The sequence below is a fragment of the Lepidochelys kempii genome, chromosome 2, assembly GCF_965140285.1.
Source record: "Lepidochelys kempii isolate rLepKem1 chromosome 2, rLepKem1.hap1, whole genome shotgun sequence".
NCBI lineage: Eukaryota > Metazoa > Chordata > Testudines > Cheloniidae > Lepidochelys > Lepidochelys kempii.
Genome location: NC_136381.1, coordinates 148888963 through 148912788, shown reverse-complemented (window position 1 = coordinate 148912788; position 23826 = coordinate 148888963). Strand labels below are relative to the sequence as shown.

Below are 23826 nucleotides of genomic sequence, written 5' to 3'. Positions count from 1 at the left end.
GTCAGGTTGGTTTGGCACGATCTACCTTTTGTAAAACCATGTTGTATTTTGTCCCATTTACCATTGACTTCAATGTCCTTAACTACCTTCTCCTTCAAAATCTTTTCTAAGACCTTGCATACTACAGATGTCAAACTAACAGGCCTATAGTTACCCGGATCACTTTTTTTCCCTTTCTTAAAAATAGGAACTATGTTAGCAATTTTCCAATCATACAGTACAACCCCTGAGTTTACAGATTCATTAAAAATTCTTGCTAATGGGCTTGCAATTTCATGTGCCAATTCCTTTAATATTCTTGGATGAAGATTATCTGGGCCCCCCGATTTTAATCCCATTAAGCTGTTTGAGTTTTGCTTCTACCTCAGATATGGTAATTTCTACCTCCATATCCTCAGTCCCATTTGTCATGCTACCATTATCCCTAAGAGCCTCTTTAGCCTTATTAAAGACCGAGGCAAAGTATTTGTTTAAATATTGGGCCATGCCTAGATTATCCTTGACCTCCACTCCATCCTCAGTGTTTAGTGGTCCCACTTCCTCTTTCTTTGTTTTCTTCTTATTTATATGGCTATAGAACCTTTTACTATTGGTTTTAATTCCCTTTGCAAGGTCCAACTCTACTTGACTTTTAGCCTGTCTCACTTTATCCGTACATGTTCTGACCTCAATAAGGTAGCTTTCCTTGCTGATCCCTCCCATCTTCCACTCTCTGTATGCTTTCTGCTTTTTCTTAATCACTTCTCTGAGATGCTTGCTCATCCAGCTTGGTCTACAACTCCTGCCTATGATTTTTTTCCCCTTTCTTGGGATGCAGGCTTCTGATAGCTTCTGCAGTTTTGATTTAAAATAATCCCAGGCCTTCTCTACCTTTAGATCCATAAATTCTTCAGTCCAATCCACTTCCCTAACTAATTTCCTTAATTTTTGAAAGTCAGCCCTTTTGAAATCAAAAACCCTAGCTGCAGATTTATTTTTGTTAATCCTTCTGTTCAGTTTGAACTGAATTAGCTCATGATCACTTGAGCCAAGATTATCCCGTACAACTATTTCTTCTATGAGGTCCTCACTACTCACCAAAAACTAAATCTAAAATGGCATCCCCTCTAGTGAGTTCAGCAACTACTTGATGAAGGAATCCATCAGCTATCACATCTAGGAAAATCTGAGCCCTATTATTATTACTAGCACTCGTCCTCCAGTCTATATCTGGAAAGTTAAAGTCTCCCATGATCTATTTTTATATATAGAGATATACACACATACACATGTGCTCACTGTGTGTATGTACTTGTGTGTATCTTTCTATATGTAAAAATAGTCACTGTCAGCTTAAATTTAAGTGAACTAATTTAGAACAATTCCAGTTTAGATAGAATACACGTTAAATAACTTATCCTGAATAATTTCTGTTTAACTTGTTCTCTTCAAGGAACTCTAATCATAGAGGGTAAACAGTAAAACTGTACATATAAAAAGTGCTGTAAAATACACAAAATAAACAAAGTAGAAATTTTTTTTTTTACCAGTTTTGCAGTTCCTGTAATCTTGGAGTATTATTTCTAATTAGAAGTACAAGATTTCAAATGTGACTTTTGATTTGGAGTCCCTTAAGGTTGCAAAAAACACACACACAGGTTAGGATTCTAACAAACATTAACTAGGGAGGAGCTCATGGTTCATCTGTTTAATTGTTAAAGGTTTAACTTCATTATATGGATGTGTCTGTGTTTTCCAAAATTACCACATTTACTCTTGGAGTTCTGAACTAACTTTCTGAGAATGTTCAAGTAAACCCAGTAATTAGTTTAAAAATGGGTCCTTTAAGAAATTTATTATTGGGTCCTGACTGTCATTTGCTCTCACTAGAGCTTGTCAAAATTTTCTGACTGAACAGCTTTCTGTCTGTGTTGATTTTGTTAAAACATTCAACAAACAAGGCACACTGTATACGGTGGGTTTGCCAGCCTGCCTGGCTGGCAAACAGAGATGAAGTCCAAGAGAGCCTGCCATACAGGGAGCCAGGAATTCCAGGGACTATATTTCAAAATTTCAGTCCAGCAAAAATTTAGAGTTCGACTTTTTACCCTATTCAGAACAAACAAAACTGTAAAAACTCAAATATGTTCACAGGATAGAAACTGCGTCTTGGCTAGCTCTAGTTATGTCTCAGGATCCAATTTTCTACTGATATTTGTGTAAATATTCAATTTTAAGAAATTAGTCAGTATGAAAAGTAGGACTGCCAGAACTGACTTTCAGACCTCCTGTTTAAAAATGTATGAAGAAAAACTAAACAAAAACTACAAAGAAAATTCAGAAGGCATAAAAAGTTAGACTGTGTGAAGTTTCATAATGTTAGGGCACTACTTATGAACACCATAATTTATGACCCATTTTTAAGTCTATTGTACCATGCAATCCAAATTAAGGAACGGCTTTCACAATACTTATTTAAAATCCTTAGCTGAGGTTTTTATTACCTTGAAAGCTACAGTAAACAGGCGATGAGTGCCGGGGGGTTTATTTGTACTTTTCAGTTAAATGCTGATACCTTTATTAACCTTTATTCATTGATCCAATGAATTCAGTTAATTCATTGACTTTAGTGGGACTACTGAAGGAGTAAGGTACTGTTCTTCAAGTGATGCTCTCCATATGTCAAGGGTGGCCAAACTGTGGCTCTTCCACAGTTAAAGTAGCTCACATTCTCCACCTACCAGTCTGTGGGGGAGGGAAGAGTGTGTGGCTTTTCCACCTCCCAGCCTGTGGCGGGGGGTGGCTTCTCCACCTCCTAGCCTGTGGTGGAGCTAGAGGCTTCTGCCAGAAATGACTGGTGCCTGCTGAGAGTGGGGGGCACAATTTACAGGTTTGCTCCCCCCAACAGCTTGAATCATGCCCTCCAGGCACACACCCCCCCTTACCCTCAGTGGCCTCTCCCTTGAACTCCCAGGTGGTAGCTCCTTATGGAGAGGCAACAACAAAGACCTGGGAGCTGCAGGGAGGGGCTGCTGCTTTAGCTCTGTGGGGAGAAGCAGCAGCAAAAGGAGTAGCTCTCCTTGCAGCTCCTTGCTCTTTTTCATTGTCTCTCCCCACGGCCGCAGCTCCAAGCTTGCCGGCTCCAGCAACTGCCATGCAGGGAGGGGGCCTGGTGGCACCATGTGACTGAGCAGGGCCAACAAACCCTGGGAAAAATCTGGGCGGGGGCCAACCGATGTGCCCCTGCCACGTGTCACCTCCAGACTTTCTGCCCAGTGGGGAGGGCCGTCTCAGGGGTTTCAGCCCTGTGGGGCATGCCTACCTGGGCTCAGGGCTTCAGGCCTGTCGGGTGCACCTGCTGGAGCTTCAGCAGGAGCAGGGCTGAAGGCCCGAGACCTAGCAGGTGCCTACCGTGGGGCTGAAGATCTGAGTCCTGGCAGGCACCTCGTGTGAGGCTGAAGGCCCAAGCCCTAGCAGGTGCACCCTGACTCTCGAACTTATGAAGATTGTCTTATGCGTCTCAGATGGTCAGTAAGTTTGGCCATGCCAAACTATATGTATTCCAAACGTGGGTGTGCATGCGTGCTCTGTGTCGGAGCCAGAAAATTTCTGTAGCAGTGTCCATTAACCTGCATGAGCAATGTCCGTAGCCACAGGGTCAGGCAAAGTTATATGAGGCTGTGCGGAGTGACGCCCTCTCAGTTTCCTCGTACCATCGAATGGTTGAAGTCAGAATCCCTCTTCCCTCTTCTGCGATTGTAGTTTTGGGTAACAAAGCCCTTTCTTTCATTTGTAGCTAGTCTTCTTTTGTTTTTCTCTTTACTTCGCTGTGCGTAGTTCTGAATGTAGTGTAGTCAGATTTCTGTTTCCTTCCCCAGGGACTATGCCCCATGTTCCAGGGTACAAAAACTATGCATCATGCCCCCTTTCGTTCTCAGTGAGCGACGAGCACCAATGCTGTCTCTGCTGTCTTGGGGAGACTCATCTTGCTGCGAGATCTGTCTCTCCTTCCATCTGCAGACTCCTAAAGCGTGCCAACTTTGCCTCCACAAATTTTTTATGGAGGATGCGTTCCAGCTGCCTGCTCCGTCCAACCCCAGAGTGGCGGAACCATCGGTGCAGCGCCCTTCACTGGTGGTGAGTGCTCCTCCTAGCACGTCCCATGCCCCAGGTCCGGCAGTACCAGCAGTCTAGGATAAGCCCAAGCTTGAGAGCCAGAAGTACTTGCATGGGCATTGGAGCAGGTCCCCTTTGCAAGCTGCCTCCAAGCACAGCGCTCCCTCCCTAAACTGCCCCAGGTCGGTTGAGCTAAGCTTTCTTTTTCTGAGGGTAAGGTGAAGAAAGGAGGACCTGATGGCCCCACCACCTGCCATAGCAGCTACCTGACTGGAACTGTCCCTAGGGTGCACACCACCTGTCCCCTCTGCATCTCAGCATCCATCAGTCTGTTCACTGCTGCACACACCACCTCGCTCTTTGACTTCTCACAGGGACATTTCCCAGACCTTGGGACAATGTGAGCCCCTTCTCCAGTCAGCACATCTCTAACTGCCATACCCTCATTCTCCTCTGCTCACTGCACACGAACCTCCCGCTCCAGCAGAGGCACTGCTACGGCTCCAGGAGGGGTGCTTTAAGCCTATGCATTCCGGCCCACCAGTACTGACTGCTCCACCACTCCCAAAGGCTTATACCACTCATGCTCTTGCCTCCTGACAAACAGAAGCTGTGGACCTGGGTGTACCCCTGGAGGAGGTTGCAGGATCAGCACCATCAATTGGTGGACATCCTGCAACGACGAGGGCCATTCGGGTGGCACTGCCTGTTCACAAGGCTATCCTGCAACCTGTGAGAGCTGTCTGGCACACGCCAGCTTCCTGAGCCCCCACACTGAAATGGACAGTACACTGGTACTTTGTCCTAGCTAAGAGGGCAGATTTCCTATTTTCCCACCCAGCTCCCAATTCTGTTGTGGTGCATGCAGTGACAGAATGCGTCTGCCAGCACACCCATAAATCCACACTCCAGAGCGGGTGGGCAAGTGCCTGGACCTTTGGGGCAGGAAGGTCTACTCGGCAGCATTGCAATTTTGTATTGCCAACTACCAGGCTCTGCTGGCAAAGTATGATTTCCACAATTACGCCGAGCTTGTAGCGTTCCTGGACGACCTGCCACAGGACAAGCAACAACACTTCCATGCCCTTCTGGAAGAAGGCTGCCGACAGCTAAGTTGAGCCTCGAAGTGGCCATGGATGCTGCAGGTACGTACTCTCGCTCTCTCGCAACTGGGATCATTATGTCAAGACTCGTGGCTGCAGTCCTCCTTTTTCCCCTGAGAGGTCCAGAACATCATCCAGGACCTCCCCTTCAATGAGGACGAGCTGTTCTTGGCAAAGACAGACTAGTCCCTTCGCTCTCTGAAGGACTCAAGGGTAACACTTCAGTCCCTCGGTATGTATACCCCGGTACCCCGTCATAAACAGCAGTGCCAACCCTTCTGCCCCAGTTCATATGTGACTTATCAGTCCTCCTATCTTCGAAATCAGGAACCCCCGAGGAAGTGTCAGTGGTACCAGCGACCTCGGGTCTCTCCATGGTGACCTCTTCCATCCTGCCCAGACACCAACCCAAGGTCCAGTTTTGATGCGCAAGTTGAGAGCTGCAAACCCTCCCCCCACCACCGTGCCCAACTCCCCTTGTCTTCTTTGGGGTCCGTCTTGCCGTGGTTACCCACAACTGGGGTAGGAGTGTTACAGATCGTTGGGTACTAGAGATTGTCCAGCACAGTTACTCTAGAATTTCTCTCTTTTCCCCCGCATCAGGGACCTCCCCGAATGCCTGCTGGGGGTCTCTCCCATCGCAACCTCCTACAGCACAAGGCAGACACCCTACTTGCGAGGGGCACCATAGAACCGGTGCCCAGCCCCTTCATCACCTGGGGATTCTACTCCTCCATACTTGCTCATCCCTAAGAAGGATGGCAAGCTCTGCCCCATACTCAATTTCCATGTTCTCAACACCTTGATCAGGAGGACCAAGTTCAAGATGGTGACACTCTCAGTGATTATCCCCTTCCTTGCCCAGGGAGCGTGGTTTACAGCTTTCGACATGAAGGGTGCATACTTTCACATCGACATCCGTTCAGTACATCACAAACTTCTCCGCTTTCACATAGGCTACCACCATTACCTGTTCCAAGTTCTCCCCTTTGGCATCATAATGGCCCCACAGGTTTTCACAAAGGTATTTGTGGTCGTGGCAGCCCCGATGAGACGTCTGGTGTACTCCATGTATCCTTACCTGGATGACTGGCTCCTGGTCACACCCTTTCATGCCATGATTATGTCCGCAGTTCACACTCTCCGCTCTCTCCTTACCACTCTTGGTGTCTGTATCAACGAGACAGACTATCAATTTCATCACGACGCATCAGGATTCCATAATGGCACATTCCTTTGTCACCACTGTCATAGCCACTTACACCGCAACCCATGCACCACAGTACGTTGTTGGCTGTGCCTTTTCAGGCACATGGTGGCCTGCACCTATGTGACACTGCATTCCCACTTGCATATGCGCTGTTTACAGCTGTGGCTCCTGTTCTTCAGACCCCAGTGGGATCACCCCAATACACAATGATCGTCCTACAGTTGGTTCTGGCCTCCCTCACCTGGTGGACCGACCCTTCTGATGTGCTTATTGGCATCCCCTTCTCCACCCCTGTTCCGACTGCCACTCTGACGACAGGCGCCTCCCTCTCTGGTTGGGGCATTCATCTGCACCAGCGCATCACCCAGGGGGTTCGGACACAGTCCAAGACCCGCATGCTCATAAACGTCCTGGAGCTGAGGGCGGTGCACTTGGCCTGCCATGCATTCCTGCCGCTCATCCGTGCCCGTTATGTTCAGCTCCTCTCCGACAACACGACAGAGGTCACCTACATCAACAGATGGGCAACAAGTCCTGTCGTTTTGCTCGGAGTCCATCCACCTCTGGAACCAGTGTCTCCGTGGCGCACCTCTCGGGGGCACAAAACTCCCTGGCCGATGGGTTTAGCAGGACCTGGTACCTCAATCATGAGTGGGCGCTCCACAACCCCACTCTCCGTTCCATCTGCCATACCTGAGGCACCTCTCACTGGGACCTTTTCACTACACGAGACAATCACAAGTTCCCTCTTTACTGCTCCCAGGGAGCCCAGGGGCTCGACTCTCAAGGCGATGCTCTCGTGCTCTGGCAGGGAGAACCTCGTTACACCTTTCCCCCATTCCTCTCCTTCCCCAGATCCTCTGCAACATCTACCAGGACCAGGCCACAGTCATACTGATAATCCCATTCTAGTCCTGCCAGTTTTTGTTTGTGGACCTCCTCAGGCTCTGTGCCTGCCCCCTCTCCATCGCCACACAATCCCAGACCACCTCACTCAGGACCAAGGCAGATTCTGCCATCCCAGTCCTGGCTCCCTTTGCCTCATGGCCTGGTTTTTGGTTTGGGCTCCTGTGTAGACAATGCTTGTTTGCCGCTGGTGCAGCACATCCTTACACGCAGTAGGCGGACCCCCACAAGAGTTTGCTATATCGCAAAATGGAAATGTTTCACCTCCTGGGCTCAGCGCCACCACTTCCCCCTCGAGGCCATCTCCATCCCTAGCATCCTGGAATACCTCCTAGAACTTAAGACCTCAGTCATTAACTTCAGCTCTGTCCGGGTGCACCTGACAGCATTGAGAGCCTTTCTCACCCCTGTGGACGGCCACTCGGTCTTTACACACTCCACCACCACCCGCTTCTTCTGCTTAACAGCTTCCTGCCAGTGTGCAAGCCGCCCCCCCCCCCCCCGACCTCAATCTTGTCCTCTCCACCCTCACCTGACCCCGTTCAAGCCTCTGGCCACATCCTCCCTCTTCCACCTCTCCATGGAAGTCATCTTCCTCGTGGCTATCACTTCCGCTCGGCAGAACAGCAAACTGGTGGCCATGATGGGCAATCTCCTCCCCCCAACCCCCAATACAGTTTTCCATAAAGACAAGGTTTCCTTGCGCCTCCACCCCAGATTCCTCCTGAAGGTAGTCTTGGAGTTTCACCTCAACCTGTCGATTCACCTTCCGGTCTTCTGTCCTAAGCCGCACGCCACTCCTGCAGACAGGACCCTGCATTTCTTAGATGTCTACCATGTGCTGGCGTTCTATCTTGACAGAACCTCCACCATTCATGCCTCCCCACATCTCTGTAGACAGATCCATGGGCCAAGTCCTGCCCTCCCAACGCATCTCAAGTGGGTCTCTGCATGCATCCACGTATGGTATATGCCGCCCAGCACAATTACAGTGCACTCAACATGGGCACAGGTGGCAACATCTGTCTTCCTGGCAGATGTCTTCTGGCATGACATCTGCTGAGTGGCAACGTGGCATTCTGTGCATACCTTCACTACCCATTACGCAATCAGCCAGAGGGCGGCAGATGCAGCTGTGGGCCATGTTATCTTCCAGACTGCAATGCCTCTTGCATCCTCGCACACGCCTCTGCACTTATCACTGCTTGATACTCACCCACATTTGGAATACATATAGGGACCATCACTTGAAGAAGAAGAGGCTGTTACTTATCTGTAACTGAAGGTTATTCAAGATGTTGTCCCTATTTGTATTCCAATACCTGCCCTCTGTCCCATCTGCTGTGTGCCGCACTGCTCAGCAGTAAGAGGGTGACTGAGAGGGTGTCACCCCACACAGCCTCATGTAACCTCACTTGGACCACGTGGCTACATACATGTGGGTCGATGAATACTGATGCAGAAATCTTCTGACACATGGCGCGCATGCACACCCACAATGGAGTACAGATTGGGACCACACATCTCGAAGAACCTCCAGGAGGTAGGTAACCTCTTTTTCAAGTCTAGGAACTAGATTTTGATATCCTTAGTTGTGATTAATAAGTTGTTCTTGATCTATAAGCATTGTATTTTTGTAACTTGAACCACAGCTCTGGAAAGTGAAGAAAGCGCTGAAAATGACAGTTAAATGGAGAAGCATGAGGCCAACAATCCAGGTAAGTACCTTTGCTCTTTCATAATGACTAGAGCTATTGAGCTCTCTGCTCCTTCAGAGGTTAGTGAACAGCTTACTTTAAAATAAAATTCAAATCAACAAAATATGAAGATGTATAGATGTATGTAAAATGTATAGAAGTATACAAATGGTGCTGTGTTCATCCATTTGTATAATATGATTCAATTAAAAAGTTGCAGAAGTAGCTACAGAAAACCACAAATCAGTCTTCCATTATTACTGCTGGAGGATAGAAATGTTATTTGCTACTGAATTGAGACGATTAAGACATCTTCTGCAAAACAGAGTTCTTCAAGTGCCAGTCCCTGTGTGTGTAACACTATGGGGTATGCATGCACTTCATGTGCCTGAGACCAGAGAATTCTTGCAAGCAGTGTCAATTGGTCTATGTCTGCACCCTTGGTCTCCTCACACACCATGGGTAAATGGGGTGGTATGGACTAACTGCCTATCCAGTTCCTTTTTACCACTGCATGGCCTAGTTTGTAATTTCCAGTATCTGGAGCCCTTCTTTCTGTCGTCTTTGTCTTCAAATCTGTAAATATTTCAGTTTTATAGTTATTTTTACTGTAGCGTACTTAGTGTTCGCAATTTTAAAGTATACTTAGTAACAGGTATAATCCCCGTCTCAGTGAACCGTTCAGCTTCCCTAGTATAGGATTTAGATTATGCCTAGGATACCAGACTTCAAAAATTGTCTCCTGTCCCTGATCCTTCTCAGTCAGTGATGCTTCCACTAGGTGCAGTATCTGTCAGTTGGGGTGATCCAAGTCCCACCTGGACCCTGCAGGCACAAGAACTCTGGCTTAAGAAGCAACTCAGGAAGAAAGCAATGAGGTCCCAGTTGGACCCTGCCCCCGTACATCTGCCAGAGTTCTAGAAGAGTGCACCTTTTAGCATAAGATCTGATACAGAAGCGGGAAACAGTAAAGTCAGGGACCCTTCATTGGGCTTCTACCATGAGAGTAAGGACTGTTGTCATAAGCAGAAGAGCAGAGCCCACTGACAATGCAACCTCAATGTGTTATGTGAACAAGCCAGGAGGAGCCCGCTCCCTAGCTTTGTCAGCAAGCAGTAAAGGTTTGGCAATTGTGCATCATGGAAAACCTCATTTACACAACTGCTTACTTGCCCAGGTGCTCAGAATCACTTGGCCAGTGACCTCAGCAGGAACTTCTCTCAGAATCATGAGCGATTTCTGAAGAGCGATGTGCTGAGGTCCATTTTCAAGGACTGAGGCATTCTGACAGTGGACTTACTTTCAGTGAAAGACAACAAGAAATGCAGTCTATTTTGCTCTCAAGCGGGTCTCCGTCTAAGGCTCATTAACTGATGCTTTCCATTTGAATTGGGGATCAGTCCTTGTGTATGCCTTCCCCCCCGATATCCCTCAAGTGATTCTCAGACTGAAATTGGATCATACTAACTCAGTGGTTCCCAAACTTTGGCAGCCCGCGAACCCCTTTAGTAATTGTGTAATTGTGAAATCTCGTGAACCGCCTCCTAAAAATGAATATTTCCAGGGATTTAAGTTTAAATTTCCTCAGTGTGATGGATGAGCTTGCTTTGCTATGCATAGCTCTTGGAAGTCCGGAACCACTGGAGAAAGATGAAGTCTCAGGTCTGGTTCAGCATCAAGTCTGTTTCTATATTTGGTTTTCAGATGTGCATATGAGGAAAACGCTTTCTCGCATAAGTATTGTGACAAAGTTCCTTCTCTACCTTGGTGGGTCTTGCTCTTATTGGCGAATTTGCTCGCCTCAGAGATTCACAGCAGCCCTCAGTTTGGCCGTTTTCATGAACCCACAGTCCAGGTCAACTCCTCCTGTGTCTGACCAGGAGTTGGGAGGTTTGGGGGGAACTTGGGCCTGCCCTCTACTCCGGGTTCCAGCCCAGGGCCCTGTGGAATGCAGCTGTCTTGGCTGCAGGTGTTTTAATCAGCCTGTCTTAATTATTTCCAGAAAGTTCCTGATTGTTCTGGAACCTTCCCTGTTGGGAAATGGAACGTCCTTTGCTTGCTCCTCAGCTATCTGCTTTCTATTCTTTCCTAAAGCCCCCTGGCCTGGATTTTTCTTACTTTTTGAACCTGCCCTAGTCCCCCCCCCGACCGGGCCAGACGCTTTTTTTTGCTTTGTTTTGATTCTTTGTTTTTTTTCTTCTTGCCGTCTACATGCTGGTCGGCCCTCAGCTTGCCGCCAGCACCCGCCCCCCCACACCTGCTTTCGGGGGTAGCTATTTGCCTCAGCTAAGCCCCCCGGAGGAGGGGGGGGGGGAAGATTGTCGATTTTGCTGTCCAGAGGGTGGAGTGGAAACCCCCAGACCCAGCCGTTTTGCTGGCAGCTCGGACTTTCATTCTCAGCATGCCGGAAGCCTTGGAACACAGCCAACACAGCTGGAGAAGAAGATTTCAGAAGACAGGAGAAATAATCCGGGGAAGCTATAAATCATTGTGAAGGGGGCCGTAAGACTGAATAATTTTCTGAATTATACTCTCGTGGGGGGGAGTTTGACTGTGGTTACTTGCTTTTGTGGCGGCACAGGGGGTGTGGCGCGGAGCCCCCCCCCCCCGATCCATCGGTGTCCCTAACCCCCCCACCATTACTACAACTGTCACGGCCCCCCCGCCGTCCGTCCCTGCTGGCAACCTGCCATCTCTCTTCGGATCCAGCTGTTCGCTTTGAACTTTGCCTTGCGGACCAGACATAACAGCCGACCAACCGAGACTCTTTGGACAAACATGTGTGGGTCTGCACCCCCACCCCCGGATTGCTTATCCCACAGCTTGCCCCTATTACTGGACCCCGATTTTGTTCCCCCCACCCCCAGTCCAACCCCCTCGGTATTCCCCCTCCCCGGCCTGCAGCCCAGCGGGGAGGAGCGGTTACTTTGCTTTCCCCTCCCTCCTCCTCCTTTTGGTGTCTCCCCATCTCTCCCTGCTCACAATGGCGGGGAACGAGAGGGGCGAGGCCCCTTTAACAAAATCAGTTGTCCCTCCCCCACCACCCCCCCGCCCGACCCCCAAGATCCCCCCCCACCACTGTTGTTAAGATACTTGCCACACCCCACACCCACCGCTGGGGCACCGGCAGCAGGAGGCACCGGGGTGATCACTGCTGCTGCTGTGCCCACCGCCCCCCCAGATTCTAGGAAACCCCCCCAAGCTGGCCGGAAGGGCCAGGGCGGGATGAAAGGAAAGGGCCCCGCTAAAACCACTAAGCCCTCCATGGCAGGGGCTGCCCCCACCGCTGTGGCCTTGTCATCAACCGTGGCGCCCCTCCCTGCTTTTCCCTCCACCAGCTCTGCGACTGTCCCTCCCCCAGCCCCCAGGACGTATGCCCGGGCGGTGACGGGCTCCCCCCTGCCTGCCGCCTCGTCATCTCGCCCCCCCCCCGCCTCCGCTACCATCACCAGCGGCCGGGGCCCTTTCCCCGCCTTGACCAGGAGGCACAGTGTTCGTTGCCTCCTGGTGCCCGCCTCGCCCCACGTGGAGACATACGTGCAGGCGTTGGCGAAGGTGGTAGGACCCACGGCTATTGTGGCAGCCTCCAAGATGTATGGGAAGGTCGTTTTTTTCTTAGCTTGGGAGGCTGCCGCCCAGGAGGCGGTGGAGAGGGGCCTGGCGGTGGGGGGGGTGTTTGTCCCCCTAGAGCCGCTAGAAGACCTGGGCGTTCGCCTCGTCCTCACCTCCGTTCCTCCCTTCTTACCCAATGTTGCCCTGTTACCCGCTCTCTCCACTCTGGGGAAACTTGTCTCTGTCATCAGCCCTCTCCCGTTGGGCTGCAAGGACCCCACCCTCCGTCACGTCCTTTCATTCTGCCGGCAAGTGCAGCTTCTACCGCCGGCAGGGGCGCGTGACTGAGAGGTGCTCGAGGGGTCTTTCCTAATCCCCTACCAGGGAGCCCGCTATCGGGTCTTTTACTCCACCGGAGAGGCCTGGTGCTACCTCTGCTGCTCAGCGGGGCATGTCCGCAGAGACTGCCCTTTGGTCCGGGGGGGAGGGGCACCTGAAACCCCCGAGGCCCGGCAGGACATCGGCCCCGTCGCTGCTGACACGCCTGGCTGCTCGGCACCTGAAACCAACCCTCCTCCTACTCGACCCATCGCTGCTCCCGTCCGGGTCCAAGAGATACCTTCCCTACAACGCCCGGGCGAGCAAGGGAGTTCCACCCTTGCTATTACCAATCCAGCAGAGCCTATGGAGGAGGGTGTGGCAAGGATATTACCGGGTATAGGGCCTGCCCCAAGGACAAACCCCCGCCCCTCATGCTGCGTCACCGCTACCCCCCCAAACCCCTGAACCGTCGCCTCCGCCCCCCGACACGACCCCTGCTAACCAACCCCCAGATGACGCTATGGAGGGCTGGACCCTAGTTCAGGGGAAGCGAGGCAAGCGGAAGGCTCGAGCTCCGCTGTATCCATCCGACGCGGAAGACCCCTGGAAGACCAAGAAAGGAGGCACTGATATCGAGCCTCCTGCCATGGCCACGGCCGCGAGTGAGATCCATCCGCTGGTGTCGGGAGGGGAAGACAGACTGACATTGGAGGGCAGAATCCCCCCTCCACGGGAGACCCTCCCCTCCGAGACTCCTGAGGACGCCCCTTCTGCCTGGATACCACCCGAACCCCCCACGGACCCCGAGGCGACCGTTGAGGTGGGCCCTAGAGGAGAGGCCCCCGGGGTAGCAGGAGCTGGCCTCTCCCCCGTGTATGCGGAGATTGAGGCCCTAGATTTGACCCCGGTCACCCAGGGAGGGGATGATTTGCTGCCGGCTGGCCTCGAGCTGGGCAGCCTTACCCCAGCCTCCCTTTCCCCATGCTCCCTCCCCCTAATTGCCTTCCCGGGCGAGCACCCTGCAGAAGGTGGTCCACCACCTGGTGCCATGGCCTCTAAGACCACCGTGGAGCCAGTGCCTAGCATTATTGGGAGCCCCCTCCCTTACCCCTTAACCCTTGACTCTGCTCAGGAGGCACTTTCCTTTAGCTGCTTGCCTCCTGAACCCCAGAGCCTTACCCCTGCCCCCACCCCTGTCCCTGCCCAAGTCCCCTCCTCGTGCAATGCTAATGCCGCCCCTGGGGTTATTTACTTCCCGCTTTTCGCAGATTCCCCCCAGGGAGCAGTCTTTGCACTCTCTAGTCGCGACCCATTAGGAGTTGCAATTTTTTCCCTGCCATCCCCCTCCACCCTAAGGCGTGAAATGAATTTAATAACCCCAGCCTGTCAGACGCCCCGTCGGTGGTCCGCACCCTGTTTACCCGCCTTAGCGGACCACGAGACTGTATTAAGAGTCCCACGAGGGAACACCCCGGAAATTGTAACCCCACCCCCCCCATGAGCTGCGGCATGCACTACGGAAGTTCCTAGAACACACCCGTGGTGCCCGCAATAGGGTACAGCTGGCTCTTCAGCTATGGGGGGACTTTGACCAAATCCTCCAGGCCACAAGGGCCCTTATAAAGGAGGGCAGGGGGCAAGGAAGGCGCGGTGCTGCGGCCTACGAGCGAGCCCGCTGCTTCCGACACGATCTACTCATCCACGGGATGGGTCACGAGTTGCTGCACAACCCGCCGGGGGCCTTGAACACCCCCGCCAACAAGAAACCCCCACCCACCCCAGCCCTCCGCATGACACCTCTTCTTATTGCGACCCTGAATACCAGGGGCTGTAGGATGGTTCTCCGCAGGTCCCAGGTGCTCTCTTACCTTCGGGAAGGGGGGTACTCTGTAGTTTTCCTGCAGAAGACCCATACGGACCCGGCCACCGAGGACAGGTGGCGGCTGGAGTGGGGGGACGGGGTATACTTTAGCCACTTCGCGACTTGGCAAGCTGGAGTGGTGACCCTGTTCTCCGCCAACCTACGGCCCAAGGTGCTAGGGGTCACTGGGGCCGTGCCGGGCCACCTGCTGCACCTTCGAGTCCGTATGGAGGGGCTCGTGGTCAATCTTGTTAACATCTATGCCCCGCAAACGAGCCCAAAGCGGCCACAATTCTATCAGTGGGTGTCCGACTTCCTCGGCACCCTAGATTCGCACGAGTGCTTGGTCCTGGGAGGGGACTTTAACACCACCCTCGAGGAACGGGACCGCTCAGGGGCCGAGCCGAGCCCAGCTGCCGCGAACATTCTCGGAGGAATAGTCGAACATCACTCCCTAGTGGACGTCTGGCGTGACCATCACCCAGATGACACTTCCACTTTCACCTTTGTCCGGGTGGAGGCCCATCGGTCACACCACTCTTGGTTGGACTGTATTTACTTATCCCGTTTCCATCTTTCACAGGCCCACTCCTCCACTATTCGGCTGGCCCTGTTCTCCGACCATCATTTAGCCACCATAACGGTCTCCCTCCATGCAGAGAGACCGGGGCCGGCCTATTGGCACTTTAACAACAGCCTGTTGGAGGACGAGAGCTTTATGATGTCCTTCCGGGAGTTTTGGCTGGCCTGGCGAGAGCAGTGGCGTGTCTTTCCCTCAGTGTGGCGATGGTGGGATCTCGGGAAGGTGCGCGCCAAGCTCTTCTGCCGTGACTACACTCGGGGCACCAGCCGACAGAGAAATGCGGCGATAGAGCAGTTGGAGCGGGAGGTCTTAGAGATGGAGAAGCGCCTGGCTGCCAACCCCAAGGACCCGTCCCTCTGCGGAGTGTGCCAGGAGAAGTGGGAGGAGCTCCGGGCCCTCGAGCACCACCGGGCTGAGGTGCCTTCGTTCGGTCCCGCATCCGCCTCCGGGAGATGGACCGCGGCTCCCGCTTCTTCTATGCCCTGGAGAAAACGAAGGGGGCCAAGAAACACGTCACCTGCCTTCTTGCAGAAGACGGCACCCCACTCATGGATCCGGAGCAGATGTGTGGGAGGGCCCGTGACTTCTACACAAGCCTTTTCTTCCTGGATCCGACCGATGCTGGCGCTTGCGGGGTGCTCTGGGAGGAACTCCCCACGGTCAGCGTGGGCGACCGAGACCGGATAGAGCTGCCTCTCACCCTGGCCAAGTTCTCAGAAGCCCTCCGTCGCATGCCCACCAATAAATCTCCGGGCATGGACGGGCTGACCGTAGAGTTTTACCGCACGTTCTGGGACATTCTCGGCCCAGACCTAGTCACCGTCTGGGCTGAGTCCTTGCAGAGCGGGGTCCTCCCTCTGTCGTGCAGGTGAGAGGTGCTCGCCTTGTTGCCGAAGAAGGGGGACCTCCACGATTTACGAAACTGGCGTCCCGTCTCACTCCTTAGCACGGATTACAAAATCTTAGCGAAAGCAACCTCGCTGCGGCTAGGGTCCGTGATGGCGGACGTGATCCACCCAGACCAGACCTTTACTGTCCCGGGTCGCAGCATTTTTGACAACCTATTTCTAGTCCGAGACCTTTTGGAACTCGGGCGGAGAGATGGTCTGTCGTTCGCCCTCCTGTCTCTTGATCAGGAGAAGGCGTTCGATAGAGTAGACCATGGGTACCTCCTGAGCACTCTGCAGGCGTTTGATTCGGACCTCAGTTTGTGAGTTTTCTCCGGGTGCTGTATGCCTCCGCGGAGTGTTTGGTTTGGCTCAACTGGACCCTGACCGAACCGGTCAGCTTCGGGCGAGGAGTGCGGCGGGGTGCCCCCTCTCAGGCCAGCTGTACGCTCTGGTGATCGAGCCTTTCCTCTGTCTCCTCCGCAGGAGGATGACAGGTTGGTGCTGCAGGAGCCGGAGCTGCAGCTTGTCCTGTCGGCGTACGCCGATGACGTACTCCTCATGGTCCAGGACCCGGGCGACTTGGCGCGAGTGGAGGCATGCCAGGCCATCTATTCGGCAGCCTCCTCCGCCGGAGTCAACTGGGTCAAGAGCTCTGGCTTGGCGGTGGGGGACTGGCGGCAGGTAAGCTTCCTCCCACCCGCGCTTCAGACCATCTGGTGGAGTGCGGGTCCTCTGCTCTATCTCAGCGTTTACCTTTCCGCCACGCACCCTTCCCCGCCGGAGAACTGGCAAAATTTAGAGGGCGGGGTGATAGAGTGGATCCGGAAATGGACGAGGCTACTCCGATGTGGGAGAGCACTGGTGCTTAACCAACTAGTCGTGTCCACGCTCTGGTACCGGCTCAACACCCTGGCCCCGGCCCCGGGTTTCCTGACCCACTTCCGGAGATTGATTCTAGAGTTCTTTTGGTCAGGAATGCACTGGGCCCCTGTTGGAGTTCTTCATTTACCCCTGAAGGAAGGAGGGCAGGGCCTGAAGTGTCTGTACACTCAGGTCCGCGTTTTCCGCCTCCAGGCTCTGCAGTGGCTCCTTTATAGTGCAAGTAGTTCGACGTGGAGCATATTGGCGCACGCCTTCCTGCACCGCTTCCAAGGGCTCCGATACGACTGGCAGCTCTTTTATCTTTGTCCGAGAGGTTTTCCACGAGACCTCTCCGGGCTGCCGGTCTTCTACCAGGACCTCCTCCGGACCTGGAAACTGTTCTCAGCAACCAGGTCCGTGGCGGCCACTGTGGGAGCAGATTTCCTCACGGAGCCCCTGCTACACAATCCCCAACTCCGTGTGCAGGTGGCGGAGTCCCGTTCGGTGCGCCAGAGGTTGGTCGTGGCGGAAGTCACAAGGGTCGGAGACCTCCTGGACTACGACCGGAGTACTGGCTGGATCCCCTGACGCTCGCTCGGCGCATGGGGCTCTCCAGCCCTCGTACCCCCCGGCGCGTACTTCAGGAGGTGAAGGCCACCTTGACCCCCGCTGCTTGGGCTTATGTCAACCGAGCCTTGCGCGAGGGCCCACCCCACCCATCCTCTACCCCAGGCCCGCCGGACCTTTCCATTGGGCCCCTACCCCGTAGATCCCAACAAACCCCTCACCCTTTCACTGCAAGCCGGCTGCATGAACTGCAGCCGGTCAGTTTTCAAATCGCACCAAGGAATTATTTATACACACTCACGCTTCACACCCTTCACGCCCACACCCTGGTGTCCCGCCCTGATACAAAGTGGCGGGACCTCCTGCCACCCTTGGAGGGTGAGCAACCTCGGTGGGCCAGCCTGTATTCCACCTTGGTCCCGAGGCCCGTCGGGGACATCAGTTGGCGGCTCCTTCACGGAGCTGTGAGCACGGGCGTGTTTCTGACACGGTTTACCCCCATCCCAGATACTTCCCCTTTTGTAATGTGAGGGAAACCCTGGCGCACGTATATTTAGAGGGTGCCAGATTGCAGCCCCTTTTCCAGCTCCTCACATATATTCTATTGCGCTTTTGGCTTCATTTCTCCCCTCACCTTTTTATCTATACACTCCCCATTTGTGGCCCCACAAAATCGTGAGACCTGCTGGTCAACCTCCTCCTAGCCTTGGCTAAAACAGCCATTTATAAAACCAGAGAGGGGAAGTTGGCCCATGAAGCGTCCTGCGATTGTAGGGCCTTTTTCCGATCCTCAGTACATTCACGTATCCGGGCGGAGTTTCTCTGGGCGGCGTCCACTGACTCCCTTGACGCCTTCGAGGAGCGGTGGGCGCTGTCTGGGGTTCTCTGCTTGGTGACCCCGTCCGGTTCCCTCCGTCTGACCCTTTGATTGAGGGGAAGAGCGAGAGACACCAGCCCCAGCCGTTGCCACTGTGGATACCATCATTACTGTCATCCAGGAGGGGTCCTATAATACATGGGTGTCTACCCCCCCCAGCCATAAACCGCCCACCCCGCAGCCGTGCCCATCTTTCCGGGCACTCTCAGGAGAGGGATAATCGGGGACACTGGGCGCGGCACTAGGTAACTCGAGGGGGTGGAAGACCACGAGTGTCGAGGAAGCCCCCCCGCTCTGGGCCCAGGCTAGCCTGAACACTTTTGTACAATTACTTATTATTTAGGTCTTTAAATGTAGTTTTTCTTTGATTTAATCAGTTTCTGTATAGGCTGTTGTACAGTTAGTGGCTGAAGGGCTCAATTTTCTTTCTGCATCATGTTGAAGAGAGTGAGGGTTGTAGCTGAGTGCTATGTGCTCTTTTGAAGCATTTGTAGATTTGCATTAAGTTTTATATAGTATAATGAAAGTTAGTAGTAAGTTTTTCATCTTTACGAGCTGAGCTTTAATCAGTGAAACTTGAGCCAACTGCAGTATACCCATGGGCTCAACAGATCTCTTGAACCTTTGTAGCCTTCTTCTGTCAAGAATGATATTGAAAAATGAGTTGTCTTGTAATGGTTCATGTAGTATTTAGCAAAGAAATTCCAGGGCAAACTCCTTGCCTTGGGATAGTGCTTTATATTGCACCTTTTTTTTTTTCTTCAACTTAAAAAATCCTGTTGCTAGTTGTCATCTTCCTTGTTTTAGATTGCAATTAGACCTAATATCATTGACATTTCCTTTGAATTTTTTGCTAATACTGACTTTTTTCCCTAACAAAGTAGTGTATTTTTTCCCCTTCTATTTTATTTGTCTAAACCAATTACGATTACTTCTCTCTATTAAATCTAATACAGTTTGGTGCATACAATGAATCTGAAAAGAGAACTGAAGAATATGATACCCAGGTAAGACACGGTCCTGTAATATTGTTGACATGTTGGTTATTTAATGAAATATGTAGTGGGACTTGGTGCAATCTGCTGGTTGGAGAACTTACAGTCTTCTTCTGGACAGCAAAAAGATAGTGTGAAAAATTAGATCAAATATTAACTTGAGTCTTCCTTACAAAAGCGGACTGAAACAAATATTGTTTTCAGTGTCCATGGAATTCATGTATTTTTTTAGTTTAGCAGGGACCGTAACAGCCTAGTCTGACCTCTTGTGCAATGCAGACCATAGACGTTCACCCAGTAGTTCCTGCATCTATCCCAATAATTTGTGGCTGAACTAGAGTGTATTTCTTGATTTAAAGGTTATCGGTGATTAAAAAAAATTTCAGGTCCCTTTGTTCTACAAAAACCTGCATTTTTGGTATACAGTTTTAAAATAGCATTGGTGTAGGTAGTCTTGAGAGTTCACTACAATTTTGAGGTAAATCTTGAATTTTAAGTTGCTTCAGCATGTTTCTGCACTTTATTACTGCAGTTCTGAAGAAATTATTTAAGTGGTATGCTCTAAGACTAGGAATTTTTCCAGTCTGATGCACATCAGTTGTTGTCTTTTTGTTTTGGGGAAACATATCCTCTGGACAGATGAAGTCTGCCATGGTTTACCTCCCCAGGGCTGGTAGCTCATGCATCAGACCTTTTTGTTATGGCAGTCCATAAATCTAAAGTGCCAAAGCCTTAGTGCTGCCTTTACCTACCATACTGCCAGGAGTTTTGGACCTGCTAGTTCCAGTTACCCACACTTGTCTCCAATTCAGACTACTCCATCTTTTCCCTCTCCTGAAATGAAAAGAGAAGAGGAAACCCAGTGAAACCGTATTCGCCTCTGTTACCTAGAAGTGTGATTCCATCTTTGACCAAAGCCATATTGTATGTTTTTGTAGTGGTAACATGGTCTTGTTCTTTGAATAGGAGGACTGGGAGTCAGAAAACCAGGGTTCCAAGTCATTATAGAATTGCAAATAAATTTGTCTGAATATGTGAATATCTCATCTTCAACTTTATTTAAGATATGCATGTAAAATGTTTAGCTGTCCTTAATTCTTACACTAAAGCTAGCCAACTCTTTTTGAACTAATCAAAGTTGTCATTAATTTGAACAGAGAATACACTGGTTTCTATGCAAATGCTAAATGATTCCTAGGCCTTCATCAGTTATGAAGACCTAGTCTGTCTGTTTTGAATTATATCCTACTGTAAGATCCCTTGGAAGCATCAGAACCTACATCTCCTTCCAGTGATTGTCCATATGCACATTCCACTTCTGATATGCATCCACTGCAAGCGCTTGGGACTTTTGGCCAGCATTATGTGTACAGCATGCCTGCACCCTGAAGCTTCTCTGGTTCTCCAGCAAGGTCATGAAAGGGCAGTGTGTGTCAAGTGCCATCAGTTCCTCTCAGCTGCCTCCTGACATTGAAGAAACAGAGCATTTGCAGTCCGTAACACAGACCCCGCCCCGCCCCACACAATCCAGAATTGTAATTGTTAGTTGTTCCTAGTTAGTCTCTTATTAGTATAGATGATTCTCTGCCCGTTGACCAAAAAAAAACCTACAATGGCTATAAGAACTGCCCTTCATGTGAAGGAACCATGCCCATCAATGAGGAGTACTAGAAATGCCTGTGTTGTCTTGGAGAGTCATACATCCCAAGGAAGTGTTCCACTTACAAATCTTTTATTTCAAGGACATGTGAGGTCAGAGAGGCAAGACTTCAGGTATCTTCTGAATGAATCTGAGACCCACCTTGGATCAGGCTGTCTAGACGTCTCTCTGTGAGATCCAGCACCAAAGAGCGCAAACACTGGTTCACTTTCATATGCACATGAGCATTCCATGGGAGAGAAGAAGCATTCTGATAAATCACAGAGTCAGGGATCTCCAAGAGCAGATCTCCCACCAGGGGTTGCTTGAGAAGAATTACCCTCCTCTGCACCAAACTATCAAGACTTCTCAACTCCATGAGGCTTCCAAGCAGGTCACTCAGTTTAAGACACTGACTCAGAGACTAGCCGTCAGAGATCTAGCACCAGTTATATCAGAGGTGTGCAAACTGTGGGCCACATATGGCCTGCGGGACTGTCCTGCCTGGCCCTTGAGCTCCTGGCCGGGGAGGCTAGCCCCCGGCCCCTCCCCTGCTGTCCTCCCTCCCCCATGGCCTCAGCTTGCTGTGCCACCAGTGCTCTGGGCGGCGGGGCTGTGATCTCCTGCCGGGCAGTGCAGCTGCAAGAGCCGCCGGCCTGCCCCATTGCCTCGAGACTGTGCGGTGGTGTGGCTGGCTCCAGCCGGGCAGCGCAGCTGCCAGTCCTGGTGCTCTGAGCGGCACGGTAAGGGGGCAGGGAGTGGAGGCGGTGGGTGTTGGATAAGAGGCAGGGATCCTGGGGGGGCAGGTGGATAGGTGTGGGAGTCTCAGGGGGCAGGGGCGTGGATAGGGGGCATGGAAGTCAGGGAGCGGGGTGGTGGTTAGGGATGGGGGAGTCCTGGGTGGGGGCAGTCAGGGGATAAGGAGGGGGGGGTTGGATGGGTTGGAGATTCTGAGGGGGACAGTCAGGGGGCAGGAAGTGGGGGTTGATAGGGGGCGGGGGCCAGGCTGTTTGGGGAAGCACAGCCTTCCCTGCCTGCCTTCCATACAGTTTTGGAACCCCGATGTGGCCCTCAGGCCAAAAAGTTTGTCCACCCCTGAATTACATCATTGATGCTTTGGACTTAATGGTAGCACTGCAAACCATGAGCACCACAACCTATCACTTTTACACTGGCACTCTCTGGACTGACAGTTTCTGTCACCAGGTGGTCCAGGCACTTCACAACTGCAACGAGCACTGACAGGGTTCATGGCACTGAGAGATCTAGAGCTTCTATAGGAGCCAGAGTCTCCACCTCGCTCCTATTAGCAGGATTGTATCCATGGCATTATCCACGTCTGCACACCACCTCTGGATCCACTTCTATACAGTCAGAGGAGATGGATCAACAACACACCACCTCTCCTCCAGCCTCCACTCCACTGTTGTGTGTGTCCTGCAGGAGGACATGGGACTGCTCCAGAGACAGGCATTGGGACTCAAACTGACCCCAGTTCTCCTGGTTTCTGACACCATGGCTATGTAGAACTTACCAGATCAACATATGGTCATACTGGTGTTCCTGGGCCATCCTGAGAAGCTTGCAACTGTGCGGAGTAACCTTTATGTCCCCAGGGCATCCCATACACAGATACAGCCACCCTAGCTGCATCTTCTCTTTTACCACTGCAGCCCTCCCTATTTCCAGAGTATAAACAGGGAGAAGATGCTCCTCCACAGATAGGGTTCCAGCTGGTGATGGCTCTATTATCTTCCTCCCCAAACAAGTTGTCTCCTCATTGGGTCCCCAACCTGATGTTTTGAAGGTGTTACAAGGCCTTTTAAAGAGAATAGGGGAGGCACTTTAAATGCCAGGATTCAACATGTGTTAGTTGATATCCTGCAGACAGGGTTGGCTTTACCATGAGGCAAACTGAGACAGGTGCCTCAGGTGCCAGACTGTGTGGGGGCACCTCTAGGACCCAGAGTGTACAAAATTGTGTCTGCTGCTGGTGCATATGTATTCTCTCTGCTCTAGATACACAGAGAGGGTGGAGTGCTGTGCTGGAGGAAAGAGGGCACAAGAGACATAACAGCCAGGCAGGAGAGAAGGTGAGAGGGAATAACAGAAAGCAGCAGGAGCTACAGGGGGAGAGAGGAGGAGGAGCCTCTTATGTACCTCTCTATCATTCCCAGGAGCCTGGACTGGTTAAGACAAGCCTCTCAGGGAGCTTTCTGTTTCCTGCTGCTTCCCTGAACTCACTTGAGGAGAACAGGCAGTCAACTGAAGTAGTAGGAGCCAGTTAGGCCCTTAAGAAGCTGATATCTTCCCTCACTCAGGCCCTGCTACCAGCCTGCTTATTTGTCCCCTTCAACTGAGTGTTGAGAGCCACTATAGTTGGCACAGAACAGCAGTCATGAGTGAAAGAAGAAAACGCCCCGCTGAGGCAGCATTCAGAAAAAGAAAGCAAGCAAAGGAAGCTTTTCTATCTAAGCAGGAAGGAGCTCTCCTGAGATACAAATGTTCACGGTGAGCCTTCTGGCCCCAGTGACGATGTGGGTGGTGAGGAGATGCCTGATCATCCAGTTAGTCAGAGTGCAGGTACTGCAGCATCCATATCTCCATCTCAAATGGATGTAACCATACACATTCCTGAAGAAAAGTGTAGATCACAGAAGAATGTGGTG

The 23826-nt window shown here is 51.6% G+C and overlaps 1 protein-coding gene across 8 annotated transcripts in view; it reads left to right on the top strand.

The window, feature by feature from the left end:
* CLPTM1L (CLPTM1 like) overlaps positions 1-23826 on the top strand; it is a 116922-nt gene that overhangs the window by 59109 nt on the left and 33987 nt on the right. For 6 of the 8 annotated variants that reach the window (XR_012157395.2, XR_012157394.2, XM_073332453.2 and 3 more), the window contains exons 10-11: positions 8967-9032; positions 19480-19530. Coding sequence is in view for 6 of the 8 variants with exons in the window: in XM_073332453.2 (XP_073188554.1) it covers positions 8967-9032; positions 19480-19530 (117 nt within the window). In the remaining 2 variants the exon portion in view is untranslated. The remainder of the gene's footprint in view (positions 1-8966; positions 9033-19479; positions 19531-23826) is intronic. The other 2 variants (XM_073332452.2, XM_073332451.2) reach the window with 2 other exon arrangements.